The 23,883-nt window shown below is 48.8% G+C and overlaps 1 protein-coding gene across 2 annotated transcripts in view; it reads right to left on the bottom strand.

The window, feature by feature from the left end:
• Window positions 1–3,723: 3,723 nt before the first annotated feature.
• TNIP2 (TNFAIP3 interacting protein 2) overlaps window positions 3,724–23,883 on the bottom strand; it is a 34,828-nt gene continuing 14,668 nt past the window's right edge. Inside the window, exons 2-6 of one of the 2 annotated variants that reach the window (XM_044913038.1) lie at window positions 8,685–8,981; window positions 7,037–7,120; window positions 6,327–6,593; window positions 6,126–6,245; window positions 3,724–4,321 (exon numbers count right to left, since the gene is read on the bottom strand). In XM_044913038.1, the coding sequence (XP_044768973.1) occupies window positions 4,067–4,321; window positions 6,126–6,245; window positions 6,327–6,593; window positions 7,037–7,120; window positions 8,685–8,981 (1,023 nt within the window). In that variant the 3' untranslated portion in view covers window positions 3,724–4,066. The remainder of the gene's footprint in view (window positions 4,322–6,125; window positions 6,246–6,326; window positions 6,594–7,036; window positions 7,121–8,684; window positions 8,982–23,883) is intronic. The other variant, XM_044913039.1, reaches the window with a different exon arrangement.

The following is a 23,883-nucleotide window of genomic DNA, read 5'->3' as shown; positions in this document are numbered from 1 at the left end:
TGTGGAATTGCAGTGGTAAGAGTGAGTGCCCTTGCCTTGATGTTAACCTGAGCAGGCACAGACAGCATTATTTGTCACCAGGTAGAATGTTAGGTGTAGGGTTTCGGACATGTATCTTTATCAGATTGAGGAAATGCCTTCTATTCCTAGTTTGCTGAGTGTGTTTTCATGAGTGGACATTAAATTTTGTTACATGCTTTTTCTGCTTCTATTGAGATGATCATGTTTTTTCTGTTACTCTAGTGAATTACATTAGTGGTTTTTTTTTTAAAGATTTTAGTTATTTGACAGCACAAGCAGGGGGAGGGGCAGAGGGAGAAGCAGACTCCCCACTGAGCAGAGAGCCCAACATGGGGCTAGATTGCAGGACCCGAGGATAATGACCTGAGCCGAAGGCAGACGCTTAACCAACTGAGCCACCCAGCACCCCAGTGCTTTTTTTTTAATAGTCAATCTGTATCTCTAATTAAAATTCTACTTGTAAATTCTACTTGTCTATGACTTATTATCCTTTTTATATCTAATTCAATTTGTTTATATTTTGTTTAGGATGTTTGCATCTGTGTTCATGAGAGAGATTTGTCATTTTCTTGTTTTTCTCAGGTTTTGGTGTCATAAAAATGAGTTGGGGAACATTCCTTCTATTTGCTGAGTGTATGTAAGATTGGTATATCTTTCTCAGATGTTTGGAAGAATTCACCAGTGAAGTCATCTGGGCCTATAATTTTCTTTGTGAAAATACTTTTAATTACAGATTGTTTACTTAATGGCTACAGAGCTACTCAGGTTTTCTCTTTCTTCTTGTATCTGTTTTGGTTAAGTTGTATTTTTCAAGGATTTTATCCGTTTCATCTGTCAGATTTATTAGCTTAAAGTGTTCATAGTAGTCCTCTTAGAGATCCATAGTGATGTCCCCCTTTTCATTCCTGCTTATCAGCAATTTGTCCCGTCTTTTCCTCATGAGTCTTGTTACTGGTTTGTTGGTGGTGTTGCCATTTGAAAGAACTCTTGGCTTTGTTGATTTTTCTGTTTTCTATCTCATTGATTTCTGCTCTTATATTCTGTCCTTTCCTTTCTTTGGGTTTAATATGCAGTTCTTCTCCTAGCTCTTGAGATGGGCACTCAGATCACTGAATTTTAACCTCATTTTCGCTCAGTTCAAAGTATTTTCTCATTTCCATTGTGTTTTTTCCTTTGCCCACAGACCACTTAGAAGTGTGTTGAGAATTTGGTATTTATCTGTTACTGAGTTGTGGTTTAATCTCACCACGGTCAGAGAACATAAGTTCAGTGATTCGGTTCTTTGGAATATGTTGTGACTTGATTTATGCCCCACAGATTTGTCTCTGGTGGTAAGTGTTCCACGTAGAGCTGAGAAGAATTCTAATTGGCTTTTGTTGGGCGTAATGTTTGCCATATGCAAAGGAGGCCAAATTGGTTAAGTATTTTGGTTAAATCTTTAGTATCCCTGCTCTTCTCTGAGAGGTGTGTTAAAATCTTCAGCTATGATTGTGCATTTATCCAGGTCTCCTTTTCATTTATATATTTTGAAACCATGTCATTCATGGCTTCATCCACTCCCTCATTATCTTGGCCAGTGTTGACAGGGTGTGTCTTTTTCTATCCTTTTCTCTGTTCTTACATTTAAAGTATGCCTCTGCTAACGAGCACATACGTGAGAGTTTATTTTCACCCAGCCTGATAATCATGATCTTTCAGTCAGTATTTGATCCCCTTATCTTTAAGTTAATTACTGATAGAGTTGGGTTTAAGTATACCATCTTGCCATCTATTTTCTGCGTGTCTCATCTCTTCCTTATTCCTTTAGTTTTCCTAACTTGTCTTGCTTTGGATTAATAAAAACATTGTTCACTTTTTAGTTAAATATTTGTATTACTATTTTAGTGGTTACTCTAGAAATTATGCTTCCCTACTGAATTACAGTCCACCTTAAATCAATGCAAAAACTCCTGTGTAAGTTCATTAAATACTCCCCCCCACACACACACCTAGAAAGCTCTCATGGCCACATGTTTGCATGTTTTAAAGCCCTCAAAAGGACTTAGTCAGTAATCCTTATCTATCCACTCCCATCTTCTTCACTCTTTTCTATATTTGTTTTTATCCAGAATCACTTCCCTTCGGCTGGAATAATTTCTATAGTACAAATTTCTTGTAGTAGAGTCTGTTGGATATAAATATCATTACCTTGTATTTATCTGAAAATACCTTCATGCGGCCTTTATTTTTCCTACATCTAATTTTTTTTTTTCTTAAGATTTTATTTTTAAGCTTAAACTCACAACCCCGAGATCGGGAGTTGTATGCTCTACCGACTGAGCCAGCCAGGCGCCCGTCTAGTATTTTCTCTTGCATATTGCATTTGTGGTTAGTACAGTGTAAGGTCTGAGATTCTGCCCGTCTCTAAAAAAAAGTTGGTTCTTGTTCCAATAGGCAGGTGACTTGTTGGTTGATTACCTGGGACTCGTATGCCTTTTTAGAGCAAGGGCTATTTCCATTTTGTCCCAGGATGTCAACTTTACTCTTGAGGCCTGGCCCTTCTAGGGTTTCAAAGGAAAACCTGAAGTGTTTACTAAGCCCTTCTAACCTTGAGGGACCCAGATTCAAAGCTGTTACCCTGTAATACTCAGCCACGGGGATGCCTGCTAAGCTCTGTTTTCCATCTGCTCTTCTCACCCCAGAATCATTGGGGTCTTGCTCGAAGCATGCACAATTTGGGGGTCAGCCAAGGATGTGAGGGTTCCCCCTTTTGTGGCTACCTTCTCTCTGGGATGTCCCCATCCTCTCTTTCCAGTGTTCAGATGTCCACAAACTCTTCCAACTCCGACTGAGGCTTTTCTGCTGTAGCCTACCCACCCCATGCCACACAGGCCGGGTCCCTTCCAGCCGGGCTCCGGCAGAAAGGGGTACACAGGGAGTCCCCAGAGGAGGCAACACCTGAACTCGGACTTGAGGAGGACTGAACCACATGGAAGGGTGAGTTCCAGGAAGAAGTACAGAATGTGCAATTAAGAACACGGGTTCAAATCCCAGCTTTGTCATTCAGCCACTGTGTGACCTTGGGCAAGTGAATTAACCCCTCTGTGCATTTTCCTCGTCTTTGTTGAGGATGATCTAACGTGTGCATCCTGGAATTGCTAGAAGGGTTAAATGAGTGACCCTGGCAAACACTTAGCACAGCGCCTCAGTCTCCCCTCCTGCCTTCTCCTTCCTGTCCCCTGCTCCACTGGCGGGCCCTCCGCAGCCACACCTTGCTCTCTGTGGCTCTGCTGTGCTCTCAGCAGGCACCTGCTTCCTCTCCTTGTTTCCAGCCCCTGACTTCACATCCTGGGCTGGGGCTGAAATTGCCCAAAGGCAAAGCTGGGTGGGCGCCAGGTCACATGGCCCCCCGACAGGCAGGCATGGCTGGACTCCAGCCAGTCCATCTTGGTCCCTTGGCGCGTGGCAGACAAGGGAGTATTTCTCCTCACCGGCTGGTCTAAGTCCGGCCCGACTGGAAATACTACCGGTTCCTGCACCCAAGCCCCCAGGATGCATTCCCAGAGCGGTCACCAGAGTAAGTACATTTATTATGAAAATAGTGCACGCGAAATGTCTCTTGACTTTCAGATACGTGCCAAAGGCTACTGCGGTACATTTCAGTGCAGACACACGGCTCTGCAGTGGCGGAGGCCGGCCCCCAGGTGCTGCCAGAGCGCTCAGTTCTGCAGACCTCCTGGTCCTTACTCAACAGAACAAGGCAGGCCTTTCACCCTGGGGCCCACACGTGTGGGTCCCCACAGGCAGCCCGCTTTTTCTAGCAGCTGCGGCACGCCCGGGGTCGGGGGGCTATTGGCCTGGATCCCTGCACCCGGTTGCTCCCAGCCTCTCAGCCTGGCAGCTGGGGGGCCACACTCCCTCCCAGGAGCAGATGCCCCACGGGAGGTTCCCTCTGACCTGGTCTGTTCCATCGCCCAAGGAGGACCAAGGTGAAGGATCTGAAGCCCCCTCAGCCTGGTCTGGGCCCCAGACCTCGAGGGCGCTCTCCCTCTCCCGGCCACGGGGCTCACTGGCAGCACTCAGCCACATGCCTGAAGAGCTCCTCGCCTTGCTCGTCACCGAAGCACCGCAGGCAGTGAGGGCACTGAAGGTCCCCCTGCCCTCTGCGGGTCGCTCTGCCCTCGGCGGGGGAGTCCAGCCCCTGAGATCCAGTCCCCGCCCTCCGGCCACTGGGTGCCACGAGCTCCAAAGCATCCGTCTCTAAGTACTTGGAGGTTCTGTTTCCCATGTGAATCCGGCAGGAGCCTGGCTCGCGGCGGTCCTGGAAAAAAGGCCAAGGTCGGTTTACGTGGGCTGCCCTGGAGACCACAAAATCACGTGTTGGGTTCTAGCACTTGAGAGATTTCTTCTATCCTTGAGTGAGACTCAGCCCCCTCACCCTGCTTCCTGGAGTAGCCCAGAGCCCAAACGCAGCGGTGCTCCATACAGAAGCGAAGCGGGCACACAGACACCGCTGCGTGTGCTCGGGGAGGGACAGGGTTGAGTGGGGCGCACCCCCACCCCTGGGCGGGAAGGCCTGAGCGGCCCCTCGGCCCTGGAGACCTGCCCCAGACACCTCAGTGGAGGGGGGCTGGCAAAGCTCAGGGCGGAGAGCCGGGCAACCTGTGCCTCGGCCCCGCTCTGCACCGTCTCTGCGAGGCCCAGGGTCCGGAGCCCTTGGGAGCCCCCCGAGGCAGCAGGGGTCCCCCAGACAGCGGTCGTGTGTGAGCCGTGGCCTGCCATGCTCCTCACTACTGCTCAGGAACTTCGGCTCACTGGCCACACCTTCAGCACCCCTGCCCCAGGGCCATCCAGGCGCTGGGCACCAGAGCAAGTGCTGCCCACCGCTCGAGGGGCCACAGGCGGCGGCGGCGGAGGATACAGAGGCTCAGGCTCCAGCAGACCTGGAGCCGGTTCTGGTCACTCCTCTTGGCCCTGAGTCGTGGAGAGGCTGCGGAGGACCACATCCTGAACGGCCTTTCAACCCAAGAGCACATGCTTCCCCGAGAAAACCCGCAGGCCAAGCCCCATCGCGGCAAGACCACACGCAGCTAGCTGTGCCGGAGGACGCCCTGTCCCCGCCGGCCACGTGGGAGGGTCCTGAGCCAAAGCCTGTAGTCCCGGGGCCTGAAGAGAAGCAGGAACTCCTGATGGAGGCCGAGAAGGCTGCCGGGGCTGGTGAGGCCCTCCGGCATCTCCCCGTTGGCCTGCAGACTCGCGGGGGGCAGACCCCAGCCACAGTCCCCACCCACTTCCCCACAATGCTCCGTCCAGGCCCACGGCTACGGACTCAGTCCCAGAGTGTGTCCCCCATGACTCCCTGCACCCCTCCTGCAGCGGGGAATGCACAAGCCACCGACAACCGCAGCGGCCACACCACAGGGCAGCGCGGGCAGCTCCCCCGGCCCACGAGCCAACCCGAAGGGGCAGCTCCGAGGTCCACTCAGCGTCCCTGCTCCGCCCGGTACGTCGAGCCCCCCTACTGCCCAGGCTCTGTCCGGACGGGAGTTCTTTGAGGGGCCCAGGGTTCCCTGCAGGGCCAGAGGTGTGCTGGGTACTTGCTGAGGGGCTAAAGAAACTAAGCTTTCCTGGGGTGTCCGCAGGGCAGAGAGGGGAAGAGGCAGGTGGGTGCCAGGGGTCCCGCAGTGAGAGACTTTGTCAATTCTGACACCTGCCAGGCCTCCCCAGGGGGGTGGAGGGCCCACTGGCCCATAAGGCACATCTCCCCACACACGGACCATGAGTTGGGGGACGTCACTGGACACCTGGGGCCTCGGTGTCCAGGTCTGCGGAATGGGGTAACCAGGGTCCCCGCCTCACAGCAAGGAGGCGACGTGTAGGCAGGAAGGCCTGGTAGGGGGCCCGGAGCCCAGGACGGGCCCCGTGGACAGCCACCTCCTCCGTCACACCACTGCGACAGACGGCTCCCGCCACCGTGCCCCGGGCGCCAGGCAAGGCGGCTCTGACCCAAGCGGGCCAACGGGCTTGGGCCGTGACAAGTGTCTCGGGCCGACACTCAAAATTCAGGAAAAGAAAAACGAGAGAAACGCTGAGCCTAAACGAGGAGCAAAGCCCTGGGACCCTACCTGTGTCCAGGACGCCTGTTGCCGCAAGGAAGCCACCTCTTCCTCGAGCTCCTGAATCCTGCTCTGGGCCCGTTCTCGGTCTGCCCTTTCTGAGGTGAAATCATCCTTGTAAGCGAGAATCTGAAAGGAGGCGAGACGCTCGCTGTCACTCGGGAAGGAGGCAGACCCCCCGCCACGGCCGCCCGGAGCCCCAAGCGCCACCTGCTGCTCCAGCATCTGCACCCGCTCCAGCGCCGCGTCGTGGGCCCCCCTCACGGCCGCCAGCTCCCGCCTCACGGCCGCACACACGCCTATCTTCTCCTCCAGCTGCCGGTTGAGCCTGGAAATCTCCTTCCTCATCAGCTCGGGGCAGGAGGACCTCTCAGGCTCAGGGGGGGCCTGCAGCCCCTGCAGCTGCGCGTGGAGCCCCCTCACATACTCGTCCCGGCTGGCATCGTAGCGCTGCCACTTGGCATTGAGGTCTTCCACCTGAGGGGACGCAGCCACAGAGCTCTGGGTGACAGCGGCCGAGGCCAGGAGGCTCTCTGTTAGCAGCAATCAGCTACGCAGTCCTTGCCCGTCACTGCCGTTGCCTCACCCTGCTCTGTCCAGAGGGGACACTGAGACTGCCAGATGCACCCGAGGCGCCGTGAGGACATCCACGGGCCACTGGCTTCCACCGAAGTGGACTTGGTGCCATTCTCCTGCCTTAAAAGCTGTACCTGAAACTCCTGCACCTCCTTTCTCGACCTACAAGTTGACCTGGGGGACAGAGCAGGACAGGGCGCGTTCTCTGCACTCTCAGGCAGAAAGGCAGGTCTCTGGGGGCTGTGTGTGTCAACCCAAGTGGCCCGAGGGGGACACAAGCCCTGAGCACCACAGAGAGGATAGGACCCTCCCCTGCGGTTGAACAAAATGGCACAGATACTCACATGAGTCACCTTCTGTCGTAACAGTCGGTTTTCTTCCCGTAACTTCTCGATAACAGCCTGTCCAGAGGCGGCCCCGCCTGTACACTCTGGCTGCAGAAGGAAGGGACAGAGGGAAGACGCCGTGTCGCTGAACATGACACACGCAGCAAGAAGGGAGGAAGAAGCTAGACCTGCAGACTGAGGCCACCGATGGCGCTCATCCAGCAACGGGTCCCCCAGCAGGCGTGCATGCAGGAGGGAAGCAAAGCAGAGACTCGAAAGGCTGGAGGGGAGGGGAGAGGGGTTTGCTCTGGCACCGCCCAGGCCGCCGCCATGGAGTTGCATCCAGTCGTGCATCTGGTGTCCCCCCGGCCTCAGATGCTCCATCATCACGAGAAGTCGGGAGGGCAGGCAGCTCAGCCCCGTGGGGCCGCAGAGAAGGCTCCGGCCTGGGCCCCCTGGCGCAGGCCTGGCCCGGAACCCAGCTCCCCTCCTCCAAGCCCATGACAGCATCATGTCTGCAGAGTCAGGGTCGACCTCAGTGGTTCCACACGTGGCGATCTGACCCACACCGTGTTCCATGCTGAGAAGCCACATCCCAAACCAACCCTAACAATGGTGGGCAGACCTAAGTGAAAAGTCTCATGAGAAGTCCATCTGAATCCGAGAGCTTCAGTGCATTTAACAGAACGGGGGGCTATATGTTGGTGACATCGTTTCTGAGAATTCCCCTTGAACGATAAAGGAAGTGGGTGTCCTCACCGAGCAGGCGCCGGGAAGCCCCGGGTGACTCAGCCGAGTCCCAGGCTGAGAAGTGATGCTGCTTTAGGGGCTGCACCGACCCCACAGCGGCCCCGGGGCCAACCCTCCTGCGCAGCCACTTCCAAGTCCCCATAAGGAAATGACACAGTGACTCAAAGTCGAATGAGCACACCCGCTTCCTCCCAGACAGCCCTCGTCTTTTGGCTTCTGAAATACACGGGTGTTCTTTCTGAGGTTCCCTTTTCGTGGAATCCCCCCATCGGGAACGGGTGGTTCTCAGATCGACATTCTCCCCACGCAGGCTCTCAGTGAAGAGGCTGCTAAGGAGCCAGGCGACCTGTGCCCCCCGCACCCCCCAGAACACCGCAGAGCGCATTTCCAACATGACCATGGTGGCAGCTCCAGAGAGCCGCCTGGAAAGAACCCTGCTCCCTGCCCCAGGCCGGGCAGCGCTGCTCCGCGCAGACTCGTGGAGCCACAGAAGGCCAGCACCCACTGCCCTCATGGCGGGCTGGGGCCTGGCCCCGCACACGGGGCACGGAGAGGGGCAGTTTGCTCATCTGCCCAACGCTCGAGTGCTCGCACTTGCTCGGAGCAGGCCTGCCAGCCCGGCTCTGCCCTCTGGTCCTCAGCTGGGTGAGGCCGAGGAGGCCAAAGTGCACAGGGCCGTCGGGAGGGAGGGGCTGGGGCAAGGGGCTCCCCTGCTTTCCTATCACATTCTGCATGTTCTGTCATTCTAGAAGAAACCCCTGGATGGCTGGGCTTTGCCACAACAGCTGGGTCTCACACTGAGAACAGAAGTGGCTCTGGGCGCCCCGACCCCTGTGACGGCAGCAGGATCGTGCGGCCCCGACGCAGGGCCTCCCGCCCCAGGGAGGCCTTCACCGTCCTCGGCGCACCCAGGTGCGGGGCTTACCTCCGGACTCTTCTCCCCCGCGTCCCCCTGAGCGCGCTGTCGTTCATCCAGACACTTGGCCAGATGCTGGCACATGTGGGCGGTGGCGGCCAGAGTCCTCCGCAGCTGATGGGTTTCATCAGCCAAGGAGCGGCACAGAATGTCGCTGGCAGCCCGGGCCCGTTCCTTCTCCGCCACACTCCTCCGCAGCAGTGCCACTTCCCGCTCTCGCTCGCGCTCCGGCTGGCTCATCAGCTGCTGCGTCTCCTTCTCTTTTTCTTCTAGCTGCTCAGAAAGTCTCTCAATTTCCTAAGTGGAAGATTTAAAAGCACAGTTCATTTTATTAAAAGCAGCAAGGTCAGAAACAGTTGTTCATAAAGCAAGAGAAAAAGTGGCATGGACCCGCCATCACTAGATGACGGACACGCTCGTTCAGAGGTCAGCTTCAGAACTGTGAGTCACTGGTTTTTCAGCTTCTAATGTTCTGTCTGAAAGTTCATCTAAAATTCTGCTTTCACAAGCAAGTTCACAATTTTAGACAGTACATCATCAAATTACTAAGTGTGGCAACTCCAAAGGCTTCTTTATGGGAAGGCTAGAAATTGCAGCGGCTAGTCCCCCCAACGCCGTGCGTGTCCTAACCCCCCGGGACTTGGAATAGGACTTTATTTAGAAGCAGGGTCCTTGCAGATGTAATTAGTTAAGAGGAAGCCATTCCGTATTAGAACAGGTCCTGATCCAGTGACTCCTGTGCTTAGAAGGAGGAAATGTGGACACAGACACAAGGTTGAGTGATGTGTCAGGGGCGCAGAAGCCACCAGAAGCCCCCAGAGCCTCAGAGGGAGCACGGCCCCGCGGACACCTTCAGCTCAGGCTCTGGTCTCTAGAAGTGTGGAAGATGACACCACTGCTGTTCTAAGCCCCGTTTATGGTGCTTTGTCATGGCAGCTGTAGGAAACGAATACACCCAACCCCAATCACTTCTTAAAAAAAAAAAGTCCCGGGGCGCCTGGGTGGCTCGGTCATTAAGCATCTGCCTTCGGCTCAGGTCATGGTCCCGGGGTCCTGGGATCGAGCCCCGCATCGGGCTCCCTGCTCGGCGGGAAGCCTGCTTCTCCCTCTCCCTCTCCCCCCGCTTGTGTTCCCTCTCTCGCTGTGTCTCTGTCAAATAAATAAAATCTTTAAAAAAAAAAAAAGTCCTTAAAATTACAATCTGCTTTATGTCTGGCCTTACTGTTGTACTTCAAAGAACGCTGCCGCACCCGCAGTGAGAGGAGGTGGGCAGGGTGAGCCAGGGCAGCCTGCAGGTGGGAACCCAGCGGGAGGGCGCGCAGGGAAGGCGGGAGCTGGCCTCCACCCTGCGCGGCTCACAGCCCCTACCCCCACCCATGCGTGTGAGGAGGGACAGACACCAGGACCCCCAGCAGAAGGAGACGCCAGGCCACATTACTAAAGGACCCGTTTTGCTTTAAGCAAAAAATGTGCGCGGCTGTCACAAATTCAAACATACGGAAGGAAATGCCATGAGAACTGCCTCATTCCTTCTGACTGCAGCCTGGAACCCCACAGTAGATTCCAGATTTGCAGAGAACACCTCCAACCGATGGACACGGCCCATGGGAGACATGCCCCAAAGTCACACGACTGGACCGTTTTCAAGACTGGTGGGGGGCGCTTGGTTAAGCGTCAGCTCAGGTCATCATCAGGGTCCTGGGATCAAGTCCCGCATCGGGCTCCCTGCTCCGAGGGGAGCCTGCTTCTCCCTCTGCCCGCCGCTCCCCTTGCTTGTGTGCTCGCTTGCTCTCCCTCTCTCTCTCTGACAAATAAGTAAATAAAATCTTAGAGAAATAATTGGTGGAACTCAGGGGCCCGCCCTGGCTCCTGGGCCAACACCCGAACCCATGAGGCAAAGGCTCCCGCACCCAAACTCCCCACGCACCTGCGGTGACCTCCATCACTCTAACCAGGTGACCCAGAACACATTCTGGAAGTCTCACCCTCTCGAGTTTTTAAGAGCCTTCTCTTTCTCACTTCCTTCAGCTTCACTCAGGAAGTTAAGAACAAGACCAGAAAGAAGAAAAGCCCTCGTTAGGATGGTCAGTCTGGCTCTCTTAGCAGAGGAAGAGGCTGTTCCAGACCCACGTCCCAAGAAAGGCCTGCAAAGAGAGGCCAGTGGGACATGTCCAACATCAAGTGCAGGAGTGACAGGACGGGGGCAGTATGACAGAGTGTAAGACGGAAACCACCCTCGGCAAGGCGCCCGAACAGGGACAGCTGCCCGACGTGTCCGGCAGCCGCGTTCCCTCATCCCTTCACAGGGGTCTGAGATCCAGGGGCACCTCTGCCGCGCAGCCCCTGAGGCCACTCCTTTCACTTTCCTACTTTAGGGCCGCTCCCTGACCTCACCCCTGAGTAGAGTCCAGGCCTTTCTGCGCTGAAGGAAGAGGAGGCCCCTCCCTGAAAGCTGGCCCCTCAGCATTGGTACCTCCTCCCAGCAGACGGCCCTTCAGCACCAGGCGGGACCCGCAGGCCTTGGAAGGACAGGGCCTGGGGGCCGGGTCCACACAGCCGCGGGCTGCCAGCTGGTGCCAAGTCACCTGGCCTGGATGTGGCCATGACCAGACACAGCGCAATGGGGCATTTATGCAGCTGAGAACCAACCAGATGGCTCCTTAACATAAAATTCTATAAACAGGAAAAACAAGGCCAAATCCCAGGCTAAGCTCAGGTTCCCACTGCTGACTATTCCTGTGGCCTTGAGCCTGGAAACACAAAACTAGGCCTCTTAATTAGCCTTGAATTTGTTTTCTTTAAAAACTGAGAGCAGGGGCCCTATCCCGTGCTCTCATGTCTGGACAGGACTGCAGGAGCCTCGCCCTCTGGTGTGTCCAGCCCCTGGCCTGGCCTGGTTTCCCTCCGCCCACGTTAGACCTTTGGTCTTGCTTTGTTGCCGCTGGTGGAAGGAGGTGCCTGAGGGCAGTAACCTTTCTTTGCCGTGCTCGCTGATCTTAGACTTTGCTACCCTCAACGGTGGCTCAAACACGTGTATGGAGTGAACAGACAGTGCATAAAGACGTCTGCCCCGAGTGCAGTTTCCATTAAAATTTCAAAGTTACTCAAATTAGCACAACGGAGAAATGTCTCTATCCTTGTCAATATCTAATACTGAAGTCTGTTCAGGGTAAATACGTCTCTGTGTAAAACAGATATCGACCCATATGCAAATATATGTAATACAAATACAGACGGGAGTCCTATAAACAATACCCATGAAGGCTGCTCTCCAGGGGACTCATAAATTTAGCAAATAACCACGATGACAGCAGGAGCAGCTCTTGCCTGCTACGCCCTCCCTCCGTACCAGCCATGCAGTTTCCACACATCCTACGAGACAGCTTCTACCATCTCTCCCATTCTACGGTTGGGCAGACTGAGGCTCTTGGGGTCAGTAGCCACTGGAGTGACTGGGTAAAGAGGCTACCACAGCATCTCCTCTAGCTTCCGCACGTCCTCTTGGGGCTGGAGGAGCTTTGGGCAAGACCTGAGTTCCTCACTGGTCAACTGGAGACAGCAGGAGAAACAAGCATCCCTACAAATGGGGGGGGGCAGGCAGCATGTCCCCTGGCTCCAGGGGGCTCATGGAGCTTCCCGAGGGCATGCTTTGTCTCCACACCCCAGCTCCGGGCACCGGGCCCAGCCCCATGCGGATGCCCAGGAACTGTCTGGGAGTGAGGGCAGTACAAGGGTCAGGACCTGGGCTCTGTTCTCAGGCTGCTCACAATACAGACACGGAAAACCCACAGACACGTGGCCACCTACAGGGGTGAGGTTAGTTCTAAAGGACTCACCAGCCTTATTTTTGTCTTAAAAATCAGCTTTCAAACATCACTTTAGAAAGAACCTAGCTCACGTGGAGGCTTGCTGGGGGGCACTACCCTACTCTCCTTCAGAGCTGGGAATACAAAGTGTGAAGAATTCTGTAGTCTTGTGGATCAGCCTTAAAAATAAGAGGCACAGCCTCCCGATCCTCATCCCTCTGTTAGTACGCTCAGCTGCCCTAACCAGTCCACAACAGAAGTTCACTCTCTCACAATTCTGGAAGCCAGAAGTCCCAAATCCAGGCATCAGTAGGGCCATGCTTCTTCCAGGGCAAAAAGGAAGAATCCTCCCTTGCCTCCTCCAGCTCCTGGTGGTTGCCAGTAATCCTGGGCTTGTAGATGTACCACTCCAATCTCTGCTTCCATCTTCACATGGCCTTCTGCTAAGGACACCAATCATCAATCCACCCTAACCTAGTATGACATCGTTTTAATTCATTACATCTTGCAAAGACCCAATTTCCAAAAAAGGTCCCATTCACAGGTTCCAGATGGAAACGAACTGGGGGTGAGGGGGACACTGTCCAACCCAGTACAGTCCTCCCTTCTCTCTCCTTCCTGAGCATCACAGCCCAGCCCAGGACTGTCCCTGCGACCAGCCCCTGTGGGACTGTAAGAGATGAGAACAGACTGGAATTGTAAGGCCAGTTAACTGAGCCTTTACCCCAAGTGCCAAACACTTCAGATGGACCCTGGGAAGCAGCGGTAAGATAGCAACATGCTTCCTCCCCTCCAGAAGAGTGTGGTGGAGAGCAAGGTGAACAGACAAGGACAAGACCTAACATGGCTTGGAGGATTCTGGGACGCTGGTGGAGCAGGAAGCACCAGGAATCTATCTCCCCACCTGAGAAACAGCGGCATTGGCAGAATCCATCTAATGTCACTATTTTGGAAACCTGGAATCTACTGAAGGATAACAACTTCCAGGGAAGGACTTGGCCAGTCAACTGAGGTTAATTTCAACCAATTTCAGCTCTTAGCCCATCCCCCACACCCAGCCACCTGCATGTTTCTGCAGCAACTAGCACACATCTTGCAGGAGCCAGGGTGGACAAAAAAAGACCCTGTCCTCCAAACACTGGAAATCTGTGCTCTCATCACTGATTGCTGCTTCCTATCACAAAGGTGCAAACACAGAGAAGAGGCAGCCGCTTTGCTCCCCCATGGTTGCAGAGACCCTCTCCCCCAGCTGAAGTGACTTGGGACATTTAAAGGGAGGGAGCCCTTTCCCCCCCTTTCATTTTTCTCTCCCCCCGGCTTTGGGAACCAGACACTAAAGACAAGGCCATTCAGGCCTGTTTACATACATACATAAAAATACACAAAATAAAGACAAGGACATTCAGAAGCAACTACATATAGAAAAAATTAAAATTAACTCAAAATTTTGTGACATCAACAACTGAAAGGGATGGGGACAGAATTGTAAAGGAGCAGAGTTTTTTATGTTATTGAAGTTAACCTGATAATCGCTTCTCGGCCTTTTGGCTAAGATCAAGTGAAGTTAACCTGATATACATTCAACTTAGAATAGTATAACTTTAGGATGTTAAACATAATTCCCATTGTAACCACACACACACACACACACACACACACAAAAGCTGTAGAATAGTGCTCGCTTTGACAGCACATATACTAAAAAAAGAAAAGCTGTAGAATATATACAAAGGAAATGAGAAAGTTTAAACATTTCACTACAAATATGTGAATAAACACAAAGACAGTAAAGCAGAAAATGAGGAACAAAAAGCCTATAAGACATCTATCTAACTCATCCTTATCAGTAATTACCCTAAATATTAATGGATTAAACCCTCCAATTGAAAGAGAGATTTGGGGGCGCCTGGGTGGCTCAGTCGTTAGGTGTCTGCCTTCGGCTCAGGTCATGATCCCAGGGTCCTGGGATCGAGCCCCGCATCGGGCTCCCTGCTCAGCAGGAAGTCTGCTTCTCCCTCTCCCACTCCCCCTGCTTGTGTTCCCTCTCTCGCTGTCTCTCTCTGTCAAATAAATAAAATATTTTTTAAAATAATAATAAAATAAAATAAAAGAGATTTGGCAGAATGGATAAAACAAAAGCTCCAACTACAGGTTGTCTACAAGAGACTCACTTGAGATAAAAAGACACAAACAGACTCAAAGCAAAAAAGGATGGAGAGTAGGGGTGCCTATACTAATATAAAACAAAATACTTCAATGAAAAAAGGTTACAAAAGACAAAGAACATTACACATTAAAAAAAAGGTTTAATACAGCAAGAAAATAGAACAATTATAAGCATTTGTGCACCTATTAATAGACTAGCAAAATATATGAAACAAAAACTCTCAGAACTGAAGAGAGAAATAGTTCTACAATAATGGTTAGAGACATCAATACTCTACTCTCAATAGTTATTAAACAACCAGACTTAAGAAAACAGGACTTAGCACAGTAAACCAACTAGATCTAAGAGATGTACAAACACCCACCAGCAACAGCCACATACAAGATCTTCTCAAGTACACTTGGGACATTTTCCAGACTAGACTGTATGTTAGACCACATATTAAGTCTCAGATTTTTTTTTTTAAGATTTTATTTATTTGACAGAGCGAGAGAGAGAGCACAAGCAGGGGGAGCGCCAGGCAAAGGAAGAAGCAGGCTCCCCGCTGAGCAAGGAGCCCAATGTGGGGCTCGATCCCAGGACCCCGGAATCATGACCTGAGCCGAAGGCAGATGCTTAACTGACTGAGCCACCCAGGTGCCCCAATCAACACACTTTTAAATCAATTAATTAAAGAAGAACTCACAAGAAAATTAAGAAATACTTAGAGAAAAATAAAATGAAAACACAACACACCAAAACTTATGGGATCCAGTGAAAGCAATGTTAAGGGGGACATCTATAGCTATAAACACTTGCCTTTATAAACAAGAAAGATCTCCAGTCAACAACCTAACTTTATCACTTAAGAAACCAGAAAAACAAGAACAAACTAAACCCAAAGCTACTAGCAGAAGGGCAGAAATCATAAAGGTTAGAGCAGAGGTAAGTGAAACAGAGAAAAAAAAAGAACAGAGAAAAATCAATAAAACCAAGAGTTGATTTTTCTAAAAGATCAAGAAAATTGACAAACCTTCAGCTAGACAGACTCAAGAAAAAAGACAAATTACTAAAAGCAGAAATGAAAGTGGGGAGGAGACATTACTACCAATTCTATAGAAATAAAAAGAATTAAGAGTACTATGAACAATTGTACAGCAGCAAATTGGATAACCTAGATGAAATTAACAAATTCCTAGAAATACAAAACCTACTAAAACTAAATCACAGAGAAACAGAAAAACTGAACACACTTCTACCTAGTAAGGAGATTGAGTCAGTAATCAAAACTCTCCCAACAAAAAAAAAGCCCTAGAACGACAGCTTCACAGGTGAATTCTAGCAAACATGTGAAGAATACTAATCCTTCTTAAGCTTTTCCAAAAAAAAAAAAAAAGGCGGGAACACTTCCCAGCTCGTCCTATGAGGCCAGCATTACCCTGATACCAAAGCCAGACAAAGACCCTGTAAGAAAAGAAAATTATAGACTAACCTCCATGATGAACACGGATGCAAAAATCAACAAAACACTAGCAAACCGAATTAGGCAGCATATTAAAAGAATCCTTGGGGCGCCTGGGTGGCTCAGTCGTTAAGCATCTGCCTTCGGCTCAGGTCATGATCCCAGGGTCCTGGGATCGAGCCCCACGTCAGGCTCCCTGCTCAGCGGGAAGCCTGCTTCTCCCTCTCCCACTCCCCCTGCTTGTGTTCCCTCTCTCGCTGTGTCTCTCTCTGTCAAATCAATATATAAAATCTTAAAAAAAAAAAAGAATCCTTTTATACACCACAATCAAGTGGAATTTTTTTACTGGAACATAAAGCTATTATAAACATACAAAAATTGATCAATGGATGTTAACTAGACTTACTGTGGTGATCATTTCTCAATATATACAAACATGAAATCATTATGCAGTACACCTGAAACTAATGTTAACTATATCTGAAGGGAAAAAAAAAGCAATTGACACTATAATACCAGTGTTCTGGTTTGGAAACTTAAGTTGGCTTACCTATACACTTACTGAGTTCAGTATTTCCCCACTACACATTCCTCCATCCCTTTCACAATTTGCTTCAAGAAGTGATCATCTAGGGGTGCCTGGGTGCTCAGTCGGTTAAGTGTCTGCCTTGGGCTCAGGTCATGATCCCAGGATCCTGGGATCGAGTCCCACATCGGGCTCCCTACTCAGCAGGGAGTCTGCTTCTCCCTCTTCCCTCATTCATGCTCTCTCTCTCTCAAATAAATAAAAATCTTTTTAAAAAAACTTTTTTTTAAAAAGAAGTGATCATCTAGACATCAGTGTAATTAATCCAAAGAATGAACCAAAGACTCTCCACAGTTAACTGTAGAGGGGAGGTCACACCGAAAAATGAAAAATGGTAGGAAGGGCAGAGTCCCAGTTGGGAACCAAACTAACCTGTGAGACTAACCACAAACAGAAGGGACAATCAGTGGGGATTATCAGCAATAACACTGAGTCTCTGCCCTTAGAGACAGCACAACAAACAATCCCACCTAGAAGCAGCATTCGAAAAGTGCCTGGGGTGTATGGGAGGTTTATTTACTAATCTCAGAATTTACTAATCTCCAGATCCCTGGAGAGCAGGGATCTTTAGTAGCCTTGTCCAAGAAGAAAAAAGCTAGTGGGCACCATTTCTCTTCCCCTCCCTGCCAACCTAGATACCCAGACATCTGTGGGAACCAGCATGAACACTCACTATCTAGCTCGCTAACACCATGCCCATTCCCCTGCCCCCACATTCTCCTGCGGATCCATCCCATCCAACCTGTCCCACTCAGCAGGAGTCCCTCCAAGGTGCCTGACGTCTCACTCAGCAAGAAGCCCTGACAGTGGCCAACACCAAAGTGACTCCTACCCTGGGAGAAGGGAAGACAACCACAGACACCAGTTCGACTGCAACCCCAACGGTAGGCTGGGCGCAGACAACTGATCTGATGGCCAGCCCATCCATGAACAAAACCCTCACATGGAGCAGCATGAAGAAAGAGTCCTGTAGTTCAGGGAGACTGCAACCCTAACAGACTGGGGGCAGTATCTGGTCTGACTGCAGGTTGTGCCCACCCATAAAAGCCTCGCAGGGGACAACAGGGAAAGCACCCTTCAGTTCAGTGCAACCACAGTTCTGCCAAACAGGTTGAGGGCAAGCATCTGGTCTGAACCAAGGAGAAGCCCAAGGCAGCCCCAGACTGGCCCCTTAACACAAAGAGACTAAACCCCACCCACACAGGCAAAGGGGACCACTGCAGCCAACTGGAAGGCAAACGCAGCTCAGGCACAACGTCAGGGGACACACAACACACAGAGAAGACAGCCCTGAAGCACCACCTGGTGAACAGGGGACACTGCAGGGCACTAGAGGACCTCTTCCGAAGGCCACTACTTTCAAGATCAGGAGACATAACTGAACTTCCTAACACACAAACAAACTCAGAGAATTAGACAAAATGAGGAGACAGAGGAGTATGCCCCAGATGAAAGAACAGGACAAAATCACAGCAAGAGACCAAGTGAAACAGGGTAAGTGATACACCTGATTGAGAATTCAAAATAATGGTCATAAAGATACTGGACTTGAGAACAGGGTAGAGGACCTCAGTGAGACCTTCAACAAGGAGACAGAGAATATAAAAAAAAAAAAAAATTCAAAAATAAAGACTTCTCAATCACTGAAATAAAAAATATACTAGAGGGAATCCACAGCAAATTAGAGGAGGCAAAAGAATGGATCACTGAGCTGGAAAACAGAGTAATGGAATGCAACCAAGCTGAATAGCAAAAAAACATAAAAAATGGTAATAGATTAAGGGAACTCAGCAACATCAAGTATAATAACATTTGCATTATAAGGATCCCAGAAAGAGAAGAGAGAGAAAAGAGAGCAGAGAATTTACTTGAAGACTTAATAGTTAAAAACTTCCTAAATCTGGGAAGGAAAAGAAATCCAGATCCAGGATCCACAGAGAGCCCCCAACAAAATCAACCCAAGGAGGTCTACACCAAGACACATAGTAATTAAAATGGCAAAAAGTAGTGACAAAGAATTTTAAAAGCAGGAAGAGAAAAGACAATAGTTACATACAAGGAAAACCCCAAAAGGCTGTCAGCTGATTTTGCAGCAGAAACTGCAGGCCAGACGGAAGTGGCATGACATATTCAAAGTGCTGAAAGGAAAAAACCTACAGCAAAGAATAATCTACCCAGCAAGGTTATCATTCAAAATAGGAGAGATAAAGAGTTTCCCAGACAAACAAAAGCTAAAGGAACTCATCATCGCTAAGCCAGCCTTACAAAAACGTTAAAGGGAATTCTTTGAGTGGAAAGTAAAGGCCATAATCAGGAGTAAGCAAATTAGGAAAGAAAAAATTTTCACAGATAAATACAAACATAAAGTAATAAACAGATTAATTACCTGTAAAACCAGTAGAGAGTTTAAGCACAAAAGCAGCGGGGCGCCTGGGTGGCTCAGATGGTTAAGCGTCTGCCTTCAGCTCAGGTCATGATCCCAGAATCCTGGGATCGAGTCCCACATCGGGCTCCCTGCTAGGCGGGGAGCCTGCTTCTCCCTCTGCCTCTGCCTCTCTCTCTCTCTCTGACTCTCATGAATAAATAAATAAAACATTTAAAAAAAAAAAAAGCACAAAAGCAGCAAAATCAATGATATCTATAAAAATCAGTCAAGGGATTCACAAAATAAAAAGAATGTAAAGTATGATATCATATACATAAAACATGGGGATGGGAGGAGTAAAAACTTAGTGCTTTGAAAATAGATTCAAACTTAAGTAACCATCATCCTAATACAGACTACTATATGCTTAAGAGGTTATATATAAACTTAATGGTAACCACAAATCAAAAACCTATAATAGATAAGCAAAATATAAAGAGAAAAGAATCCAAGCATATCACTAAAGAAAGCCATCAAATGATAAGGAGGCAAGAGAAGAGAGAACTACAAAAACAACCATAAAACAAATTAACAAAACAGCAATAAGCACATGTCTATCAACAATTATTCTGAATGTAAATGTACTAAATGGTCCAATCAAAAAACAAAGTGATGGAATGGATAAAAAAGCAAGACCCATCTATATGCTGCCTACAAGAGACCCATTTGAGACATAAAAAATATATAGATTAAAAGTGAAGAGATGGTGGGGCGCCTGGGTGGCTCAGACAGTTAGGCATCTGCCTTCGGCTCACGTCATGATCTCAGGGTCCTGGGATCGAGTCCCGCATCGGGCTCCCTGCTCCTTGGGAGCCTGCTTCTCCCTCTGCCTCTCTCGCTCTGTCTCTCATGAATAAAAAAAAAAAAAATCTTAAAAAAAAAAAAAGTGAAGAGATGGAAAAGTGAAGGGATCATATAAATAAAAGCAAAAAGAAAACTGGGGTACCAATATTTATGTCAGACAAAACAGACATTAAAACAAAGACAATAACAAGAGACAAAGAGGGGCACCTGAGTGGCTCAGTTGGTTAAGCAACTGCCTTCAGCTCAGGTCATGATCCCAGGGTCCTGGGATCGAGCCCCTCATTGGGCTCCTTGCTCAGCAGGGAGTCTGCTTCTCCCTCTGCCCCCCACTCATGCTTGCTTGCTTTCTCTCTCTCTCAAATAAAATCTTTTAAAAAATTAAGTTAAAAAAAAACAAGAGAGAGACACTACATAATCATAAAGGGAACACTCCAACAAGATATAACAATTGTAAATATTTATATACCCAGCATGGGAGCACTCAAGTACATAAGGCAACTATTAATAGACATAAAGGAAGAAACTGATACTAATATTAGCAAGGAACTTTAACACCCTAAATAGGTGTAAATACATCAATGGATAGATCATCCAGACAGAAAAACAAGGAAACAGTGACCTTTTTTTTTTTTAATATTTTATTTGAGAGAGAGTGCACAAGCGGGCGGCGGGGGGGAGGGGGGAGGTACAGAGGGAGAGGGAGAAGCCGACCCCCCACTGAGCAGGGAGCCTGATTCCGGGCTTGATCCCAGGACACTGAGATCATGATCTGAGCCAAAGGCAGACCCTTAACTGACTGAACAACCCAGGTGCCCCAAAACAGTGGCTTTGAATGATACATTGGACCAAATGGAACTAACAGTTATTTTCTGAACATCATATTCAGAGATTTTTTTTCTTTAATTTATTTGACAGAGAGATAGAGAGCACAAGTAGGCAGAGTGGCAGGAAGAGGGAAAGGGAGAAGCAGGCTCTCCACTGAGCAGGGAACCCGACGCGGGGCTCGATCCCAGGACCCTGGGATCATGACTGAGCCGAAGGCAGCCGCCTAACCAACTGAGCCACCCAGGCGCCCCTGAACATCATATTCAAAACAACTTTTTTTTTTCCCAAGTAGGCTCCACACCCAATATGGGCTGGAACTAAGAGTCACATGTTCTGGGTGCCGGGTGGCTCAGTCGGTTAAGCAACTGCCTTCAGCTCAGGTCATGATCCTGGAGTCCCTCATTGGGCTCCCTGCTCAGCGGGGAGTCTGCTTCTCCTTCTGACCCTCCCTCCTCTCGTGCTCTCTCACTCTTTCTCTCAAATAAATAAATAAAATCTTTAAAAAAAAAAAAAAGGCGCCTGGGTGGCTCAGTCGGTTAAGCGTCTGCCTTCAGCTCAGGTCGTGATCCCGGGGTCCTGAGATTGAGTCCTGCATCGGGCTCCCTGCTCCACAGGAAGCTCCCCCCCATTGAAAAAATAAATAAAATCTTAAAAAAAAAAAAAAGTCACATGTTCTACTGACAGAGCCAGCCAGGTGTCCCTACACATTCTTTTGAAGTGTACACAGAACATTCTCCACAGTTGACCATAAAACAAGTCTTAAATTCAAAAAGATCAAAGTCATACCATGCATCTTTTCCAACCACAACAGTATGAAACTAGAAATCAATCACACGAAAAAAAATCTGGAAAGAACACAAATATAGGAAGGTTAAATAACATACTACTAAACAATGAATCAATCAATCAAAAAATTGAAGATGAAACAAAAAAATATAGGGAGACAAATGAAAATACAACAGTCAAAATCTTTGGGATGCAGCAAAAGCTGTTCTAAGAGAGAAGATTATTGCTATAATAGGTCTACCTCAACAAGCAGGAAAAAAAAATCTCAAATAAACAACCTTTCGGAAATAATAAAGATGAGAGCAGAAATAAATGAGAGAGAGACTAAAAAATAATAAAACAGATCAATGAAACCAGGACCTGGTTCTTTGAAAAGATTAATAAAATTGATAAATCTTTAGCCAGACTCCTCAAAAAGAGAGAGAGAGAACTCAAAATCAGAAATGAAAGAAAAAAAAAAACTGACACCACAGAAATACAAAAGATTATAAGAGAATATTATGGAGTGCCTGGGTGGTTCAGTCATTAAACGTCTGCCTTCAGCTCAGGTCATGATCCCAGGGTCCTGGGATCGAGTCCCACATTGGGCTCCCTGCTCAGTGGGAAGCCTGCTTCTCCCTCTCCCACTCCCCCTACACTGCTTCTCCCTCTCCCACTCCCCCTACTTGTGTTCCCTCTCTCGCTGTGTCTCTCTCTGTCAAATAAATAAAATCTTTAAGAAAAGGAAAAAGGAAAAAAAAAGAGAATATTATGAAAAATTATTATGCCAACAAATTGGACAACCTTGAAGAAATGGATACATTCCAAGGAACATATAACTTCCCAAAGCTAAATCAAGAAGAAATAGAGTGGTGCCTGGGTGGCTCAGTTGGTTAAGCATCTGCCTTTGACTCACGTCAGGATCTCCAGGTCCTGGGATTGAGTCCCTCATCTAGCTCCCTGCTCAGCAGGGAGCCTGCTTCTCCCTCTCCCTCTCCCTTTGCCCCATCCCCTGCTCATGCTCTCTCACTCTCTCTCTCAAATAAATCTTTAATTAAAAAAAAAAACTCTCAACAAAGTAGATTTAAAGAGAACACACCTCAACATAGTAAAGACCATATATGAAAAACCCACAGCTAACATATTAAATGGTGATAAACTGAGAGATTTTCCTCTAAGATCAGAAACAAGACAAAGATGTCCACTCTCACCACTTTTATTCAACATAGTACTGGAAGTCCTAGCAATAGCAATCAGGCAAGAAAAAGAAATAAAAAGCATCCAAATTGGTAAGGAAGAAAAAAAAGTGATCATTTATGTGCATGTGTGATTCCACAATCTGAAGAGCAAGAAATGGACCTTGATCATTTTTGCATTCCCCTAGCCTAGTGCTTAAAAGAATATGCAGTTAACCCCTTTATAAGGTAGTAAAGGTAGTCACAATCTGCCCCCAATTTAACTTTATAGCCACTTCCTGTGTTATTCTTTACACTCTTCACTCCAATTATACTGGATTAACACTGCTCCAGAGCCTGGCACAACCCTGACACTGTACACATGCTTGTGAAATGAATATACTATACTCAATATTGGGAGAAATGGAAAAACATAACCCAAGGTGCTGCGCATGCACACTCCATTCCTATACAGATGCTCAATAAATAAACACTTAAGTGGCAATGGTAGATGATATTCCCATCTTCTGAGTACCAACTAGGTGCAAAAGATTATGCTATGTTCTTTATATATGTTAAATCACATGTTCCTTACAACATAAAAACTCATAATGTACTATACATCCATTTTGCATATTTTCCACAAAAGCAATTGATTATTTCTACAATCTCTATTTTTTCAACTAGCATATAAGCATCTTTTTTTTTTAAAGACTTTATTTATTTGAGGGGTGCCTGGGTGGCTCAGTCGTTAAGCGTCTGCCTTCAGCTCAGGTCATGGTCCCAGGGTCCTGGGATCAAGCCCCCCGCGTCCAGCTCCCTGCTCAGCGGGAAGCCTGCTTCTCCCTGTCCCTCTGCCCCTGCTTGTGTTCCCTCTCTCGCTCTCTCTCTCTGTAAATAAATAAATAAATCTTTAAAAAAAAAAAAAGACACGGGCGCCTGGGTGGCTCAGTTGGTTAAGCGACTGCCTTCGGCTCAGGTCATGATCCTGGAGTCCCGGGATCGAGTCCCGCATCAGGCTCCCTGCTCAGCAGGGAGTCTGCTTCTCCCTCTGACCCTCCCCCCTTCATGCTCTCTCTCTTTCTCTCTCTCTAATAAATAAATAAAATCTTTAAAAAAATAAAAAATTAAATTAAAAATTAAAAAAATGAAAAAAAGACATTTATTTGAGCGAGAGAGAGCATGAGCAGGGTGCAGGGGGGTGG

The sequence above is a fragment of the Neomonachus schauinslandi genome, chromosome 2 (assembly GCF_002201575.2).
Source record: "Neomonachus schauinslandi chromosome 2, ASM220157v2, whole genome shotgun sequence".
NCBI classification, from domain to species: domain Eukaryota; kingdom Metazoa; phylum Chordata; class Mammalia; order Carnivora; family Phocidae; genus Neomonachus; species Neomonachus schauinslandi.
The sequence above is the reverse complement of the archived record's forward strand: the minus strand, read 5'-3'. Positions and strand labels throughout refer to the sequence as shown.